This window comes from Kogia breviceps, chromosome 11 (assembly GCF_026419965.1).
Source record: "Kogia breviceps isolate mKogBre1 chromosome 11, mKogBre1 haplotype 1, whole genome shotgun sequence".
Lineage (NCBI taxonomy): Eukaryota > Metazoa > Chordata > Mammalia > Artiodactyla > Physeteridae > Kogia > Kogia breviceps.
In genome coordinates, this window is record NC_081320.1 from 57,881,016 (window position 1) to 57,901,007 (window position 19,992).

Below are 19,992 nucleotides of genomic sequence, written 5' to 3' on the forward strand. Positions count from 1 at the left end.
TGTATTCTTTTTCTCTAAAACTTTTTATTAAAATTTGGGGTTTGTAAAATTGTTTAAAAAATATGTCACAGAGAAAGGTAAAACATATCAAGGTTAACATAAAAATAAACTATCTTTCTAATACTTTAAGAACAAGAAAGCAGTGACTGTTAAGCTTGATGCTTATTGGAAAAAGAGCAAGTCCAAAAAGCAGAAGAGGAAAACTACTTTTTTAATGTTGAATTATTACGTAATTATTTAACTTTCAATATGAAAGGTCAATAATGCCTACATTGAATCACTGGAATATTCTGTATCCTTTCTGATAAGTTTCTAGTAAGAATTTCTACTCTTATTTGAAAGCTCACTGAGGCTTTTCCCCCATAGCTATAAGAAGATTATGACTAGCAGGTCCCCTGAACTAGTAATGATGCCTTCATCAACTCTAAAATGAACTGAATGCATAAATAATGCCAAATAATTTCTCATACCTGCTATCATTTACTAATAGCATTATAGTTTACTATAATGTCATAAAATAGGTGTAGGAGGATTGTTTTGGGGCTTGGGAAATCCATCAAAAAGAAAATTTGGTAATTAGCTATCTTTTCACACATCACTAAGCAAAGAAAGAAAATGTTGCCCACCCATTTGGTAATAAGTTGTGTGACTGGTGATGAGAATTTAGTGTAATAAACCATGCCAAGAGCTATATAGAATTTGCTGTATATGAGAGATGTAGTATCTAATCTACAGCTATATTTCCTTTCTGTAATCACAAAATGCATAATCCAAAAGAATAACCAATGTGTTCAAAGAATTACAAGGGTGGGTCGTAATTTTTGTCCAGTAGAAATAATATAGGAGGTTAATAAATATGAAATGTTCCATTTTATTGGTGGTTATAGGTAGAAAAATCTTTACTTAAGTTTACCTCTAAAAATTTAGTGCTGTTGGAGGCTGCTTTCTTCTTTCTTCCTCTTTTCTTGGCTTATTACAAGCCCATAATCTCTTATCTAAAACCCCTGGGACCAGACAAGCTTGGGAATTCATTATTCATTGGATTTTAGAAAGGTTTGCATACAATCTATTACATAACATCCCCAGTAGGAGTTAAGACAGCAACCCCTTTTGAACACATTAATACTTTTGCAGCAAATCACATGATACATGACTACTAAGAGATTAATAGACTGTAAACAATCTCACATCTAGTTCACTGGGTCAGGCAGTGCTGCCAAACAAGTTACCAAAGAACTTCGGATGCTCAGAGTGTTTGGATTTTGTAATTATAGACAGGGAGTTGTGAATCTACAGTGTTCCTATTCAAAACAGTAAATGCATTTTTCCTAAGGTCCTGGCATATATTCTGACCAGGAGAATTAATTTTAACAAAAGAATATCTCTAATGTCATTTTCAGTATCAGTACGTGCCTGACTCGGAGAACAATGAAAGATCCATCCTTCATGCCCAGGGCCAACTGAGATCCATCAGGGCTGAAAGCAACGCTTCGAACCGCTTCCTCCATGTTACAGCGGGCGATCAAGGCATGGTCTGCCAGGCTCCACAGCCTAAGCACAGTTCAAAGTCAAAGACAAAACAAAACAACTTCTCATAGTCAACAACCAGCCCAAGGCCGAAGGCCTGTTCACCACTGAGATAATAACAAGAAAGACTGCAGTAACCTCACACCAGTGTCCTTCCTCTTGGCATGTCTGGAAATCTGGGAAAGTGTTTAGTCTATCTTTATGTGATTTTCACCATTTGAAATACCCAGCAAGAAATATAAAATGAGATAACATTTCTAAAGATTTTGAGATTCATAAAATAAGGAAATTTTAAACATTACTTCACACAAAATTATACTTTTTTCTTTGGAGATCAAAAATTGTTCTGGATTTATACCAATGGCTGTTAATAACACTTATAGGATAAGAAGTACTACTAGATGCTGTTATTGCTTTTTTTTAAAAAAACAATACGAGTTCCCTTCTAGTAACTGTGTTATGTAAGCACATACAGATTGAAATACACATTACATTTGTTGGCCTCCTGAGCAAGAAGAAGTATTTTAGATGGAGAAGAACGAATGATACCCCCGCCCAGGATGGTTCCAAAGTTGGCTGTACACAGTCATATGCTGTCACTCCTCACGAGCTCCCTGGGCGCCCCACGGCTGATAGGTCCCCACTTGGTTGGGGCCAGGGTGGGGGGATACTTTGCCGTGCCCCTGGCTGATGAGCACAGCTACTGCTGGAGAAACAGAGGTGAAGTGCAAGTGCCACTAACAGAATTTTCAGCAGCTCCTTGGAACACCTAGTCCAGGCACCTCAAACTGAGAGAACACGAACTAAATATCTGAAGACACAAATAAGGGTTTCCATGTGAGATGCAATTGCGGCATCTGACCTCTCTCTGTTGCTACTCTGAAGACAGCCTTCTCTTAACGTGCAAACAACAATATGTGCGAGGGGGTCTGAGAATCTAAGTTCTGTGATAAAGAACCATGAGTAAGTCAAATGCAGTGCAACTTCTCTAAATGCATTCCGCCTTCAGGAGGGATGGTGGCATACGCCTTGCAATGCAGGGCTGCGCCGCAGTGAATGGTTTACTGATCCCTTAGGCAGCCTGCACTGTTCAGCCTAAAGCTTATGGTATGCTTTCAATACCTTGTCCATTATTCATAATCTCATGCTGTTTTTAGCCTTGTACTATTTTAAGCAATGTAAGCTTTGCTTGACTAGCTTGAAGAAACCATCACTCCTCAGCGAACTGCACTAATCTTATAAAGCCACTAAGCTAATCTTTCTCAAGAAATTATGACTTATACCCTTCCTAAATTTCAATACTCAGTGTAAAAATTCCATTTAAAATTTTAGCCAAATTAATGGTTAAGGAAAGTAATACAAATTCTGGCAGTAAGGGCTCTTTGCAATTCTAAGACTCAACGCAGTTGTTAAAATATAAAAGCCAAAAACTTTCGTGAAATCCTTTCTATCTGGATGAGTATGAATCGAGTTTCTTGGGTGTTTGAATAACTTGGCATTGGTTTGGCTCAGAGTAATGGAAGGAAAAGGAAGAGAGGAGGAGGAAGTGAGTAAAGAGAAGTATAAGCCAAATAAACATTTATGTCACACGAAGAGATAATTGTAATCGTTTTCACTGATTTTTAGATTGATGAGGCTTTAGTGCTCAGTAGAAACTCAAAAATGGTTTTATCTTTGGATTTATGCTTTTCTAATGAGTATACTCATTGCATCGAGTCAATTCACAAACATACAGTATAAGGGTAGGGGGAGGGGGAGCAGTGACCTTTAGTCTAGTATACAGTGCTCCACTTTAGCTATTCAAACCCATCAATTGATTATCAATCAGTCTCTTCCTCTCACTGTCACGGACTCGCTTTCTGGCCTGCTTGTTGAGCACACTTAAAGCTCAGTAGTATGGAAATACTGGAATCAGTGTAATAGTCTCCATCTCACACTTTCAAATCAGTCTTTCAACAGTCTCAGGAACATTGGAAGCATAATCATTTTGCTCATTTTACTACTGTCGTGTTCTCAAATAACAAGTGATCCATAGAGAGAACACTTGAGGCCCTAAAAAAATGGGCATATTTTCTTAGGAACCCGCACTTTCCTTTGATTTGAAGACATTGTAAATTCTCACAGGGAATTTTGAGCAAAGAAAGAATTAATGACTCACGTGCTAAAGACGACTTTGAAAATCAGAATTTCAGTTCTCTTGGTGATGTTTAGTCTGTGACTAAATTGATGATGAGTGACTCAGCTGTGAAACTGCCAAGCTGCCTCCAGCAGGACCGAAGGTACGAGGAAGAAACATGATCTTATCACAGATGAGTACACTCAGCTTACATCTTCAGCTGGAAGAGACCTGGAGGCCAATCTCACCAGCAGTAGTGAATTTTCACTTCTAAGAACATTTTCTTGACTGGAGATGGAGCCAAAGAAAGATAGCAACAACAAAAGGACAAGAAGCCAACTGTTGTTAAGCAAAATGGCTTAACATTCTGTTTGGAAATTGTGAGGCTCTGCACTGTGGGTTATCCTTCCTTAAAGTAATAAACAAATTTGGGCAAAATCAATCTGTTATCCCAGGGAGGTGAGTGAGGTTACAGCCACCACTGCCAGGGCCTCACCTGACAGAGCGGTCATCGCTGCCTGTCACAGCCAGCGGCTTCTTGGGGTGCAGGGCCAGAGCCCAGAGCTCCCCCTCACAGTGGCCCTGCAGGATCAGCATTGGCTTGTCCCGTTCTCGCACAATCACTTCAAATATCTCGCTGTCCTGGGTCCCTGCTAGAAGGCGGTCTGCTTTCCAGCACACACTCCGGATAGAGAGGCCTGACGAAAATAAACGAATAAAATAAACGCATATCTCCACACCATTCACAAATAAAACACCTAAAGTTAATACCCTGTCACCGGGATAGCAGCTAAGGCAACACATCTGAACAAGCCTGGGGGTGGAGAATCAACTCCACACACCACGCTGTGTTATTGACCACTGCCTTCTGTGTGTTAGTTGTTCCCCTGACCCCTGGTGATTTATTTTGTAAAAAGAGTGATTGCTCTTTCCTGTCTGACTTAGGCTAACTGTGTGTTTCTACAGCAGGGTCTGTATTAAATACAACAACTTAAAGTGAATATAAGAACAGGAATTGGTCTTTATGAAAACCTAACCCTCTTTGAAACCATTTCCTTCTGATTTGCTATGGAAAAGTTAATAATCACTTCAGTCTTTAGGATGCTAATACTGTAATAAAATTATACATGGGTAATACTACAGAATGGTTAATTATCATATTAGGCAAGTTTAGTATGTATTTGATCAGAACCTAGACTCATTCTGCTGGATAAATAGATGCACCCATGTCCCAGAAATATGCAAATGAAACTCTAATTTCAGTCTCAGAATACCATCAAACATCTGAAGATGTTTTTCCTCACTGACTTAACAATTTATGGAATCTTCTCTAAAAGTACAGTACTCCCTTTTAAATCCAACCTTCCTCTGTATTATTCCATCCTCTTTAGGCAGGTCCCCACTTGCCTGCCTGAGTGTTGATCTGGGCTTCTCTCAGTCTGTTCTATTCCTCACTGGCTACATTATTTACTTACACAGTGAATTTTCTCAAGTCTGAATTAGAGATACAGAAGCAATCCCACTTTCATAACTACTTTAAACTACTTAAGGATGTGATAAGCTTTGAGATCTGAGTTGTCTCCCCATCTGGCTTTGTGTCTTTTATGTAGAAAGTGCCAGAAGTCAGAGCACCTGGACTTCAGTCCTGCTCTGCACCCGACTGGTCAGACATACCAGGGAGAGTCCCCTTTTCTCTAGGGACCAGTTTTTCTCCCCATAAATGCAGATTGTAATTATGGAGACCATGTAATTTATCATCCAAATCAGGATCCCTCTGCAAGTAAAAGTAGGCTCTAGAAATAATTAAATTTACACAAGTTTGTAAAATATTTATAAACCAAGAAAGCAGCTTTACTATATTGAAAAACCTATTAAATAATTCTATCAAAAATATTTTCAAATCTAAAATTATAATGACACTTTATTGCAGAATGAAAGGTCTAGGACAGAGGGACTAGTAGGCAGACACACAGAAGATTTTTAGGGCCATGAAACTCCGTAGGACCTATAATAGTAGGTACAGGTTATTATACATGTGTCAAAACTCACAGAATATACAACACCAACAGTGAACCCTAATGTGAGCTACAGGCTTTCGGTGATATGTCAATGCACGGTCATCCACTGTAACCAATGCACCATTCTGGTGGGCAATGTTGATAGGGAGGCTGTGTGTGTATGAGGACAGAGGTATATGAGAAATCTCTGTACCTTCCATTCAATTTTGCTGTGAACCTAAAACTGCTCTAAAAAAAATAAAGTCTATTAAAAAAAAAACCAGGACAAATGCTGGGACAATATAAGGTTTAATTGGGGGTATCTGGACACCATAACTGAAATCCTCTTTTTTTAAAAAAAATATTTATTTTTGGCTGTGTTGGGTCTTCGCTGCTGTGTGCGGGCTTTTTCTTATTGCGGTGAGTGGGGGCTACTCTTCATTGCAGTGCACGGGCTTCTCATTGCAGTGGCTTCTCTTGTTGTGGAGCACGGGCTCTAGGCATGCGGGCTTCAGTAGTTGTGGCACACAGGCTTAGTAGTTGTGGCTCGCAGGCTCCAGAGCACAGGCTCAGTAGTTGTGGTGCATGGGCTTAGCTGCTCTGTGGCATGTGCAATATTCCTGGACCAGGGCTCGAACCCATGTCTCCTGCATTGGCAGGCGGATTCCTAACCACTGCGCCACCAGGGAAGTTCCTGAAATCCTCATCTTAACTCACTGTGGTCTTGAAAGCATCCAATGAGATAATGAATTTATTTACAAAAAGTTATTTTTTTTTAAGGTACAAGACTATTATTACATGAGATAACTCTCTTTACTTCCTGCTCTGAATTCATTGTTATGTGTCTTGAAATGGAAGGAGACAGCACACAGGCAGATTTATTATTCCTGCTGTGAGTCGTAAGTAGGGATACCTTGGCAACGGCTAGTTCAGGGTCACTCAAAATCTTCCACTGCAAACATCACGACAGGCTTTCAAGGTTGAAAAGGACGGATGTGTGGGGAAAGCAGTCAGGATAAGATGGCAGGCTGACAGGGCAGGAAGCTCAGCTAATGAGGAAACAATCCTTTTGCTACTGTCCCTTTCTCATTCTTATCTTTTTCCCATGCCTTATTATTAACATGTTCTTATTTTCTCTAGAAAGGGGGTGAATTTGTTGTCTCCCCAGCAGGCTTTGCATCATCTACAATTTTATTACAGGAAAGGTATAATACTTTGTTCTTCAGAAATAGGAAGTAAATGGGGATATTAATTATATTCCAAAATTGGCAAAAAAATTAAAGAATTTACTAGTTTATTATATTCATTGTCCATTTCCTCTTACTAATGTCTGTGAAAACAAGAGCTTTCTCAGTTTTATACACTGCTGTATCCTCAGTACCTAGCAGTGTCTGGCATGTGGTAGATGCTCAATAAGAATTGATGAATGAATAAAATAAAACATTCAAATCACAAACATTTCTCAAGTCTTGGAGATACCAAGAAATAAAAGACAACATCTCCACCCTCAACGAGACTGTTCAAAGAAGGAGGGATATATTCATTCATTTATACAAAAAATTTTTATTGAGCACCTATTACATGACCAAGACCGGAGCTTGAACACTAAACAAGCCAGGCTCATGCCCTCATGGATTTTGCATTCTAAGGAGGAGCCAGACATTTGTAAGCAGAGAAATATATATATATTCATTGTATGAATATACAATAGGGAAAGGACAGTTTCTTCCATAAATGGTGTTGGGAAAACTAGACAGCCAAATGCAAAAGAAACATATAAAAATAAACTCAAAATGGATTAAAGACTTGAACATAAGACCTGAAACCATAAAACTCCTAGATGAAAACATAGGTGATAAGCTCTTTGACATCAGTCTGGGCTATAATTTTTTGGCTCTGACACCAAAAGCAAAAACAACAAAAGCAAAAGTAAACAAGTGAGACTACATCAAACTAGAAAGCTTCTGCATAGCAAAGGAAACCATCAACAAAATGGTAAGGCAACCTACCAAATGGGAGAAGATATTTGCAAATCATACATCTGATAAGGGGTTAATATCCAAAATATATAGAGAACTCATACAACTCAATAGCAAAAAACCCCAAACAATCTGATTAAAAAATGGGCAGAGGATCTGAATAGACATTTTTCCAAAGAAGACATACAGATAGTCAACAGACACATGAAGTGATGCTCCACATCCCTAATCATCAGAGAACTGAAAATCAAAACCACAATGAGGGAATTCCTTGGCGGTCCAGTGGTTAGGACTCCGTGCTTCCACTGCGGGGGGTAGGGGTTTGATCCCTGGTCAGGGGACTAAGATCCTGCAAGGTGCAGGGTGCAGCCAAAAACACAAAAACAGAAAACAAAAACCATAATGAGATATTATTTCATACTTATTACAATGGCTATTATTTTTTCAAAGAGACAAGAAATAACAAGTGTTGGCAAGAATGTGGGGCAAAAGGAACCCTTGGGCACTGTGGGAATGTAAATTGGTACAGCCACTATGGGTATCACCATGGAGGTTCCTCAAAAATTAAAAATAGAACTAACTGTATGATCCAACACTTCTGCTTCTGAAGCAAGCAAAAACACTAACTCTAAAAGGTATGTGCACCTCCATGTTCACTGCAACATTACTCACAAAAACCATGACATGCAAACAACCTAAGCGTCCATCAATGGATAAAGAAAATGTGATATATACATATACAATAGAATATCATTCAGCTACAAAAAAAGGAATTATTGCTATTTGGGACAAAATGGGTGACTTTTGAGGGCATACTGCTAAGTAAAATAAGTCAGAGAAAGACAAATATTGTATGATCTCACTTTCATGTGGAATCAAAACCATAAAAGTAAAAACAAACCCAAAAAACTCACAGATACAGAGAACAGATTGGTGATTGCCAGAGGCAGGGGTGGGCAGTAGGTAAAATGGGTGAAGATAGTCAAAGGCACAAACTTCCAGTTACAAAATAAATAGGTCCTGGGGGTGTAATGTACAGCATGATGAACATGTACAATGTACATTTAGTAATATTATAATGTATATTTGAAAGTAGCTAATGTATCTTGGAAGTGGATTTTAAAAGTTTTCATCACAAGAAAAAAAATTTGTAACTCTGTGTGGTGATGGACATTAACTAGGCTTACTGTGGTCATCACTTTGAGACAAATATATACATTATGTATAGATAATACATATATAATATTATAATATATGTTATATAATATATATTATATATATATACACATTGTATATAATCATTATGTTGTATACCTGAAACTGTTATATGTCAATTATATCAGTAAAAATGATATATACAGCTATATATATATACACATCTGATATATCTTAGCAATGTTACATATTTTAACTGTTATCAAAGTACTCAAAGCACAATCCTTTTATAATTCCATTGACTGTCCTAAAGACTCACCCTTTCCAAGCAGGCCTGGCATCCAAGGCGCTACTACAAGCATGAACAGGCCAGTTCTCCCCGTTTTCCTCCAACAATGTATCCCTCCATCCCCTAAGACTAAATGGCTTGAAAACAGAATTTCTCCCAAAGGACCAGCACTGTATTTGATCCAGTGTACAAACATTTTTCTCCCCACCACCCCCACTATTTTTTAACTTCTTGTTTGGGGAACAAATTCAGAAAGGTCAAGAATATTATAACAATCAACCCATCACATGGAATCAAAGTGTGAACATTTTTAAAATATTTGCTTTGTCTTTAAGAGGTTTAGAACAAAAAAGAACCTTCCACCTCAGCCTAGACTGATGAGGCAGTCCAGCTACACAGCACCCAGCTGTGTTTTCAGACTGTGTCCAGGGAGTTCTTGGATTCCTAGAGGAGCCACAGGGGCCTGGCAAGGAGAGCACAGGGAAATGAGGGGCGAGAGGCAGAGTCTGAGGATCCAACCCCTGCTTTTCCCTCAACAACTCACAGTATGTGTTTTCTAGCGGATTTCATTTGAAAAAAGCATTCCACTGAACTAACCAACAAAAGGGAGAAGATTTACATGTGGCAAAGGCAATGAAGTTAAACTGATAACGGATTATTTCTGACTAAGTAGGGGCAGGGGAAGAAGGAGACAGAGAGAACCAGGGGAGGAGTCGTTTCATTTTCATTGTTTGCAACATAAACCTAATGAGCTGTGAACATTTTCTCTGGAGACCAGCTCAGGCTCTCCACAAACACTCAGTTCCTCAAAGAGATAAATTGGATTTTGTCACATCAGACAAGTCGACCACAGGGGTCTACCTACAGAGACAGACAGGATGCTAGGCCACTCTCACTTCCCAGAGAACCATTTAAAATAGGAATGACTTGTAAATTTTGGAGATTAATCCTTTGTCAGTTGCTTCATTTGCAAATATTTTCTCCCATTCTGAGGGTTGTCTTTGGGTCTTGTTTATGGTATCCTTTGCTGTGCAAAAGCTTTTAAGTTTCATTAGGTCCCATTTATTTATTTTTCATTTCCATTTCTCTAGGACGTGGGTCAAAAAGGATCTTGCTGTGATTTATGTCATAGAGTGTTCTGCCTATGTTTTCCTCTAAGAGTTTGATAGTTTCTGGCCTTACATTTAGGTCTTTAATCCATTTTGAGCTTATTTTTGTGTATGGTGTTAGGGAGTGATCTAATTTCATTCTTTTAAATGTACCTGTCCAGTTTTCCCAGCACCACTTATTGAAGAGGCTGTCTTTTCTCCACTGTACATTCTTGCCTCCTTTACCAAAGATAAGGTGACCATATGTGCGTGGGTTTATCTCTGGGCTTTCTATCCTGTTCCATTGATCTATATTTCTGTTTTTGTGCCAGTACCATACTGTCTTGATTACTGTAGCTTTGTAGTATAGCCTGAAGTCAGGGAGCCTGATTCTTCCAGCTCCATTTTTCATTCTCAAGATTGCTTTGGCTATTCGGGGTCTTTTGTGTTTCCATACAAATTGTGAAGTTTTTTGTTCTAGTTCTGTGAAAAATGCCAGTGGTAGTTTGATAGGGATTGCACTGAACTACCATACGACCCAGCAATCCCACTACTGGGCATATACCCTGAGAAAACCATAATTCAAAAAGAGTCATGTACCAACATGTTAATTGCAGCTCTATTTACAATAGCCAGGAGATGGAAGCAACCTAAGTGTCCATCATCAGATGAATGGATAAAGAAGATGTGGCACATATATACAATGGAATATTACTCAGCCATAAAAAGAAACGAAATTGAGTTTTTTGTAGTGAGGTGGATGGACCTAGAGTCTGTCAAACAGAGTGAAGTAAGTCAGAAAGAGAAAAACAAATACCGTATGCTAACACATATATATGGAATCTAAGAAAAAAAAATAAAGGCCATGAAGAACCTAGGGGTAAGATGGGAATAAAGACACAGACTACTAGAGAATGCACTTGAGGATATGGTGGGAGAGGGGTAAGCTGTGACGGGGTGGGAGAGTGGCATGGACATATATACACTACTGGGCATGAGGTGGATAGCTGGTAGGAGGCAGCCGCGTGGCACGGGGAGATCAGCTCAGTGCTTTGTGACCACCTGGGGGGATGGGATAGGGAGGGTGGGAGGGAGGGAGACATAGGAGGGAGAAGATATGGGAACGTATGTATATGTATGGCTGATTCACTTTGTTATAAAGAAAAAACTAACACACCATTGTGAAGCAATTATACTCCAATAAAGATGTTAAAAATAAATAAATAAATAAATAAGCAATAAAAACATAAATAAATAAATAAATAAATATATTTAAAAAGGAATGACTTCCTAAGGACAACTCAGTGGGTAGAGACTGTATTCAAGTTTCCTAATAATGTCCCATTTAGGAACGTTACTGGTCACCTCAGGCTGGCTGAGGTGACCATTGCATTGGGAAGTATTAAGTTGGCTTTGTTTCTTTATCTTCTGTTCTGGGAGTCAGACAAATATATGGTATTATTTGGACTACGGTTAGAAATCCACCAAGAGTGAAAAGAGAGCCAGGGAAAACCATCCTAATTATTTTAAACTACAGAAATTCTCCTTTCTTCTTAAAAAGTGCATGTTTCAGAGACGTTTGACAGAATGAACTGAAGGCATTTTGCTGAATTGATGAGGGGTGAACATTTTGGACACGGGGGCATTCTCAACCACTCGTTCCACCATGAGAAATGTGGGGTTCTGGCCTGTGCTTCGTCCAGACAGCCAGCAGATGGCAGTAGAGAGCAACCACCCACCTCAACAGAAAAATCCTAGAGGCTAAGATCAAATTCTCACCAGCCCTTTGCCCGGATTTTATATTCAGACCAGGGAATGGGAAACAGTATCCTTTCAATCCTCTCTGTGACAGTTCTGAAACCTGGGCATGGGAGATCTAGTCCATGAGTATCATGAGTATCAACACAGACCTAAAGGACATTGTTTATTTTCCACTAGTTCACTGAATGGTTAAGTACATGGACTGGATTTATATCCCAGCTCTGTGACATGGCAAGTATTTAACCTTTCAAAGCTTCAGTTGCCCTACCTGTAAACTGCAGAGAATATTAGCACTCACACATCACAGCACTGTTACGAGGATTCAATGCAATCATATATTTAAACACTTGACCTAGTGTCTGCTACTTAGGAAACTAATCAATAAATATCAGTTGTTATTATTTTTAACCAGCAGGTTTTTACTAAGTTCACATCTCAATGGAGAACAACTTGCTGTGCGTGTGGTCAGATTCCGTCCCCAGGCAGGGTCAGCACCAGGAGCTATGAAGTTGCTGCTTTTGCCTTTCCTTGAGTCTCTTAGTTACATCCTTGTGTTACAACTTATTTGTTGTGTTGTTTGTTACCATTTTTTAAAAGAGATCTTTACTGGAGTATAATTGCTTCACAATACTGTGTTAGTTTCGGTTGTACATCAAAGTGAACCAACCATATGTATACATATGTCCCCATATCCCCTCCCTCTTGAGCCTCCTTCCCATCCTCCCTTACCCCACCCCTCTAGGTCATTTTGACATGCTAGCACTGCCAACTCTCAGAGGGAAAGGCTATATCTGACAAAGAGAACTCTTTGAGGAAATACAATGGTTTTTTTCCCTCAATTGTTTGGCCCAAGAAGGGAAGACTCGCAGCTGGAAGGGGGCTGGTATTGATACTTATTAGTGTTCTTAAATCTGGTGCACCAAGGCCTGATATATGGTAAAGGGCCAAGAGCAGTTGCTCCAACACTTACTGTCCATCAGAAACTACATAGAAAGTGTTTTTAAAACAGGGATGCCCAGAGAATTCCCTGGCAGTCCAGTGGTTAGGACTCTTGTGCTTTCACTGCTGAGGGGGCGGGTTCGATCCCTGGTCGGGGAACTAAGATCCCCACAAGCCTCGCGGCATGGGCGAAAACAAAACATGGATGCCTGGACCCTGCACAGAAATTCCTCTCAATTGCTCTGGAGTGGAGCTGGGCATAGTTATTTTTAGCTCACCAGTGCTGAGAACCACTTGTTGAGAACCAACCACTAGCAAGCTAGTTCCCAAACTAGTGTGTGTTCTCAGACTTTAGTCAGACTGCTAAAAATTCAGATTTCCAGGCTGATTCTAATGCAGTGGTTCTTCAACCAAACGTTGGAAAACTCCACTCTAGTAGATTAGAAAGCTGAAGCCCTGATGAGCAGATAGCCAAGAATGAGTGCAACTTTGAGAAATCTTTTTGGAGTCAAACAAGCAAATTCTGTAAATGGGCAGGAACGGTTCTCCCAGACATTCCTAGCCCTGCAGCCAGAGCTTTGCACATGTGCCCAGGAAGGCTCACAGTGACTCAGGAGGAGGCCCTCTGACAGCACCAGGCCATAGGTGGGGACAGGAAATACATAAATGAGGAAATTACAGCACAGACAGTTTACCTTATTTGCCCCAAGCCCCAGAGTGAGCAGGTGATGGAGATAAAATGAGGATTCAGGCAGTGCAAGACTGGAGCCAACTCTCTTCCCCACAAAGGTATTTCCCTTCTCTGTGGACGCGCACCCAGGACATGGTACCAAAGATCAAACAAGAGAGCATGATGGCCTTCTCCTATCAACCTAATCTTATTAAAGGTGCAGTACTAAGGAGCACCCCAGGTAAAAGGTAATAAAAGGACAAGAGGAGAGAGATTTCACTCAGAGGGAAGGGAGAGTGTTGGGAGGGGGTGTGGGGAAACTGCAGGGCCCCCTCGCCCCAGCAGGGGGTGGCTGAGTTGCCTAGGGAGTCTGGAGGTGGGCCAGGGGCTCTGGGGGCCTACGGTAATGTGGAAGGCAGAGTTCGGAACCTACGGGAACAAGAGGGAGGGAAGGCGTGCATCTCCCCAGGGATTCATAAGCACCAATGACTGGGGAACAGGACTGGCTTTATGATTCACAGAGCCCAGTACAAAATGGAAATGTGAGGTCCCCTTGTTTAAAACTGATTAAGAATTTCAAGGGACTTCCCTGGTGGCACGGTGGTTAAGAATCTGCCTGCCAATGCGAGGGACACGGGTTCGAGCCCTGGCCCGGGAAGATCCCACATGCTGCGGAGCAGCTAAGCCCCTGCGCCACAACTGATGAGCAACCCCCGCTCTCCACAACTAGGGGGGGCCCAAACACAGCAGCAAAGACCCAATGCAGCCAAAAATAAATGAATAAAAATAAGTTAATTTTTTTAAAAAAATAATCATTTCAAGATGATGACAGCAAGCATTAAACCAAGTGTAGGGCCGTCCTGCAAGTAGGCAGAGCTCATGCCCCGGGAGCCAGCCATGCCTGGGGACCCCCAGAGCTGCTGCAGGAAATACGGGATCCTGCATGCAGAGCGCCTAGCACAAAGCGCCACGAGCCTGCAGCATGAAGTGCCCACGGCCTGCTGCTCCTGTTTACAAGGGCTCTCTGCCTGAGAACTTCCGCCAGATACTCTTTACAAAACCCACTCCACAGGATCCCAAATCCCATAGCCTCAAGAATAATGAAGGATCCACACAGCCTAACGGGACCCCAGAGGACAGAAACACACTGCCAAGCCCTCTGCCTTCACCCCAGGGAAGGAACACCCAGGCTGGTGTTTGGAGGAGGCCGGCTCGGTCAGAGTGTTTACAGGGGAATTACTACCGGAACAAACCAGACAGTCAGCCTCTGCTTCTCTGACACCACGTTCCACACCAAGCCTGAACAAACAACGGCCGACACTCCTCTGGTCGCACACCTCACCATCCGCAGCTCCTGCACGTTCCTTTGCAGGGCTTCCACTTGCTCAGAACACCAATGACGTAGGAGGTCGTAAAGGACAAAGGTGAGCAGACAGGGAGAGAGGTGATGGACGCGATGGGAGTGGAGGTGAGCAATGAAGCACTCAAGGGACCAGGAGAACCACAGAAGATACTTGCTTTGTTTCTATCGTCAACAAGGCTGCTTTCAGATTTGAGAGTTGGTCCTTTGAACCACACCAGGGTTTCTCAATTGCAGCACTGTTAACATTAGGGGCTGGATAATTCTTAGCCGAGATGTCTAACACTGCAATATGTCATTTTAGGATGTATAGCAGCGTCCCTGGCCTCAGGAATGCCGGTAGCACCCTCCCAGTTGATAATCAAACATGTCTCCATACAATGCCAAATGTCTTCCGGAAGAAAACAACGCCCCTGTTTGAGAACCACTGGACAGAATGATCCTCAATGTACTCTGAGGAAGAAAAATGGTAATAAGAAGAATGGGTAGTGGGGAAGAGTCACCTGCACCCCCACCTCTAATCCTGCCCCACTCTAGTCCACTCTCTGCTCTGGAGTAGGTGGAGCCCTGACCGTGATGCTCACCCCCTTACACCTTTTTTCTATGACCTCCTTACTGCTGGTCCGTGGGGGCCAAGCTTGAACACAGAAATGATCTGTCCCTCCCTCTGAAGCCTTTCACCTGTCACTGTGCACTCCAGTCACACGACGCACTCTTCATCATTCGTCCGTTTCCAGGGTGCCTGCGTGTGCCAGGCACTGTTCTAAGGGCTTGCTTGGGAGGCATCAGTGAACAAAGAGGCTCCTACCCTTGTAGAAATAGACAACAGCCATAAGCATCACAAACAGGTACATTATACTGTTTGTTACAAGGTGAAAAGAAGATCTGTGAAGAGAGGGTCAGGAGTGCCGGGATGGCGGAGACAGAGTGGGTTGCAATTTTAAATAAGGTCATCAGGGCAGCTTCACTTGAGCAGAGGAGAGGGTAGTAACCATGCAGATTGCTGGGGAGAGTGATGCAGGCAAAGGGGGCAGCCTGGGCAGAGCAGAGGGTGGGAGGCCTGAGGGGGAAGGGCTGGTAGGCCATCCTAAGGATGTGTACTCTTTTTCTTCAGCAAATGGGAATCATGGCAGGGTTTTGAAGAAATGTGACCTGGTTTGTGGAAATTTCCAACAACTCCCTCCAGCTGCTATTCTGAGAATAATGGCTGAAGCAGGGACACCAGTTACAAAGCAACTGCAGTAGCCCGTGTGCAAGACGGTGGTTCAGACCAGTGAGGGGGCAGCAGAGATGGTGAGAAGGCTAAGAAGAGGCATCTTGTATCCTCGAGACTTCAGCCTCCTTCTCTTGCACAACACGGAGGGAATGCTGCTTGACTAATGCAAGATATCTCCAGATTCAGAGTCTACAGTTAATTAGACACAGCAACGATTCAATAAATATGTGTTGGGAGTTAAACACACAAAAAAACTCCAATAAAATACGTAAAGCACATTTTTTAGAAGAGCCTATCTAGTTCGTAGGCACGTATCTGACACTTAGTAGATGCTTAATAAATGCTTATTGAATGGATAAGTAAATGAATAATGCATCTTATACTGTGTGACTAATTACTGTACTCCTTTAGACATAATCATTTACAACCATGAGCTCAAAGTATTTTATTACCATAGATGTAATTCATTTTGATTGCCTTGCTTTAAGAATTATTTGTGGCTTTTCTTGCTGCCACTGTAAGTCATTTAAGCTTCATTATTTTACGTAGATCATAAATTTATTTAAAAAATGATCAGACTCAAAATGCACTTTTGTTGAGTTTGGTGTGAGACTTGAGTTACAGCTCTAAACCTACAATGGCCCTGAGCTTCATTCTATTCATCCATAAGGTGACAGAGTTCCATGTGATGACATCATGTGGAAGTCTATGTCTCCCCCAGTTTGAAAATTCCAGAACTTGATATTCACTGAAAAATGTATTGGAGGTCCACCATCCCATATATATGAAATTTTTGGTGGTAGGCACATTTTAGAATTTGGAAAATTTTGGATTTTGAACTCATGTAATAGATCCAGTGGAGTCTGGGGCAACACCTTGAAATCAAATATTTCTGCAGTGAAGGGTATGAATGAATATTCACACATATGAAGACAAAAAACATCTTCATAGTAAGTGTAAGTCATGTTTTGCTGCCAAATTAGTTATAAAAAATATTTTGGAAAAAAAAGTTGCACCCTTACCTAATACCATGTGCAAAAATTACCTCAAAAATGGATCAAAGACCTAAATATAAGAGCCCAAACCATAAAACACTTATAAGAAATCTTGAGAGATCTTCATGAAATTGTACTGTATTTGGCAATAATTTCTTGCTATGACACCAAAAGCAGAGGTAACAACAGAGAAAAATAGATATATTGGATTACAACAAAATTAAAAACTTTTATGCATCATAGGACATAATCAACAGAGTGAGAAGGCAACCAATGCAATGGGAGAAAATATTTACAAATCATATATCTGATAATGGGGTTAATATCTAAGATATATAGAGAACATTTACAGGTTGGCAACAAAATAACAAATAACCTGATTTAAAAATGGGCAAAGGGAGTCGAAAACAAGATGGTGGAGTAGAAGGATATACTCTCACTCCCTATGGCAAGAACACCAGAATCACAACTAGCTGCTGGACAATCATCGACAGGAAGACACTGGAACTCACCAAAAAAGATACCCCACATCAAAAGACAAAGGAGAAGCCACAATGAGACGGTATGAGGGGCACAATCACAGTAAAATCAAATCCTATAACTGGTGGGTGGGTGACTCACAGACTGGCGAACACTTATACCACAGAAGTCCACCACTGGAGTGAAGGTTCTGAGCCCCATGTCAGGCTTCCCAACCTGGGGGTCCGGCAACGAGAGGAGGAATTCCAAGAGAATCAGATTTTGAAGGCTAGTGGGATTTGACTGCAGGACTTCGACAGGACTGGGGGAAACAGAGACTCCACTCTTGGAGGGCACACACAAAGTAGTGTGTGCATCGGGACCCAGGAGAAGGAGCAGTGACCCCACAGGAGACTGAACCAGACCTACCTGCTAGTGTTGCAGGGTCTCCTGTAGAGGCAGGGGGTGGCTCTGTTTCACCGTGGGGACAAGGACACTGGCAGCAGATGTTTTGGGAAGCAATCCTTGGTGTGAGCCCTCCCAGAGTCTGTCATTAGCCCCACCAAAGAGCCCAGGTAGGCTCCAGTGTTGGTTTGCCTCAGGCCAAACAACCAACAGGGAGGGAACCCAGGCCGACCCATCAACAGTCAAGTGGATTAAAGTTTTACTGAGCTCTGCGCACCACAGCAACAGTCAGCTCTACCCACCACCAGTGCCTCCCACCAAGCCTCTTAGATAGCCTCATCCACCAAAAGGCAGACAGGAGAAGCAAGAAGAACTACAATCCTGCAGCCTGCGGAACAAAAACCACATTCACAGAAAGACAGACAAGATGAAAAGACAGAGGGCTATATACCAGATGAAGGAACAAGATAAAACCCCAGAAAAACAACTAAATGAAGTGGAGATAGGCAACCTTCCAGAAAAAGAATTCAGAATAATGATAGTGAAGATGATCCAGGACATCGGAAAAAGAATGGAGGCAAAGATCGAGAAGATGCAAGAAATGTTTAACAAAGACCTAGAAGAATTAAAGAACAAACAAACAGAGATGAACAATACAATAACTGAAATGAGAACTACAGGAGAAGGAATCAACAGCAGAATAACTGAGGCAGAAGAACAGATAAATGACCCAGAAGACAGAATGGTGGAATTCACCGCTCTGGAACAGAATAAAGAAAAAAGAAAGAAAAGAAATGAAGACAGCCTAAGAGTCCTCTGGGACAACATTAAACACAACAACATTCGCATAAAAGGGGTCCCAGAAGGAAAAGAGAGAGAAAGGACCAGAGAAAAGATGTGAAGAGATTATAGTCGAAAACTTCCCTAACATGGGAAAGGAAATAGCCACCCAGGTCCAGGAAGTGTAGCGAGTCCCATACAGGATAAACCCAAGGAGAAACACGCCGAGACACATAGTAATCAAATTGGCAAAAATTAAAGGCAAAGAAAAATTATTGAAAGCAGAGAGGGAAAAACGACAAATAACATCCAAGGGAACTCCCATAAGTTTAACAGCTGATTTCTCAGCAGAAACTCTACAAGCCAGAAGGGAGTGGTATGACATATTTTAAAGTGCTGAAAGGGAAGAAACTACAACCAAGATTACTCTACCCGGCAAGGATCTCATTCAGATTAGATGGAGAAATCAAAAGTTTTACAGACAAGCAAAAGCAAAGAGAATTCAGCACCACCAAACCAGCTCTACAACAAATGCTAAAGGAACTTCTCTAACTGGGAAACACAAGAGAAGAAAAGGACCTACAAAAACAAATGCAAAACAGTTAAGAAAATGGTCATAGGAACATACATATCAATAATTACCTTAAACGTGAATGGATTAAATGCTCCAAACAAAAGACACAGGCTTGCTGATTGGATACAAAAACAAGGCCCATCTATATGCTGTCTATAATAAACCCACTTCAGACCTAGGGACACATACAGACTGAGAGTGAGGGGATGTAAAAAGATATTCCATGCAAATGGAAATCAAAACAAAGCTCGAGTAGCTATACTCGTATCAGATAAAATAGACTTTAAAATAAAGAATGTTACAAGAGACAAGGAAGGACACTACATAATGATCAAGGGATCAATCCAAGAAGAAGATATAACAATTATAAATATACATGCACCCAACATAGGGGCACCTCAATACATAAGGCAACTGCTAACAGCTATAAAAGAGGAAATCGACAAGTAACACAATAATAGTGGGGGACTTTAACACCTCACTTACACAAACGGACAGATCATCCAAAATGAAAATAATTAAGGAAACAGAAGCTTTAAATGATGCAATAGACCAGATAGATTTAATTGATATTTATAGGACATTCCATCCAAAAACAGCAGATTACACTTTCTTCTCAAGTGCTCATGGAACATTCTCCAGGATAGATCACATCTTGGGTCTCAAATCAAGCCTCAGTAAA

The 19,992-nt window shown here is 41.2% G+C and overlaps 2 protein-coding genes across 6 annotated transcripts in view; both read right to left on the minus strand.

Annotated features, from left to right (window-relative positions):
• Positions 1 to 11,865, minus strand: part of RPS27A (ribosomal protein S27a) — a 394,104-nt gene extending 382,239 nt beyond the window's left edge. Inside the window, exon 1 of the mRNA XM_067007590.1 lies at positions 11,862 to 11,865. The gene's annotated coding sequence lies outside the window, so the exon portion shown is untranslated. The remainder of the gene's footprint in view (positions 1 to 11,861) is intronic.
• Positions 1 to 19,992, minus strand: part of EML6 (EMAP like 6) — a 345,807-nt gene that overhangs the window by 123,483 nt on the left and 202,332 nt on the right. For all 5 annotated transcript variants that reach the window (XM_067007573.1, XM_067007577.1, XM_067007575.1 and 2 more), the window contains 2 exons: positions 4,140 to 4,341; positions 1,414 to 1,551 (listed from right to left, as the gene is read on the minus strand). In XM_067007573.1, the coding sequence (XP_066863674.1) occupies positions 1,414 to 1,551; positions 4,140 to 4,341 (340 nt within the window). The remainder of the gene's footprint in view (positions 1 to 1,413; positions 1,552 to 4,139; positions 4,342 to 19,992) is intronic.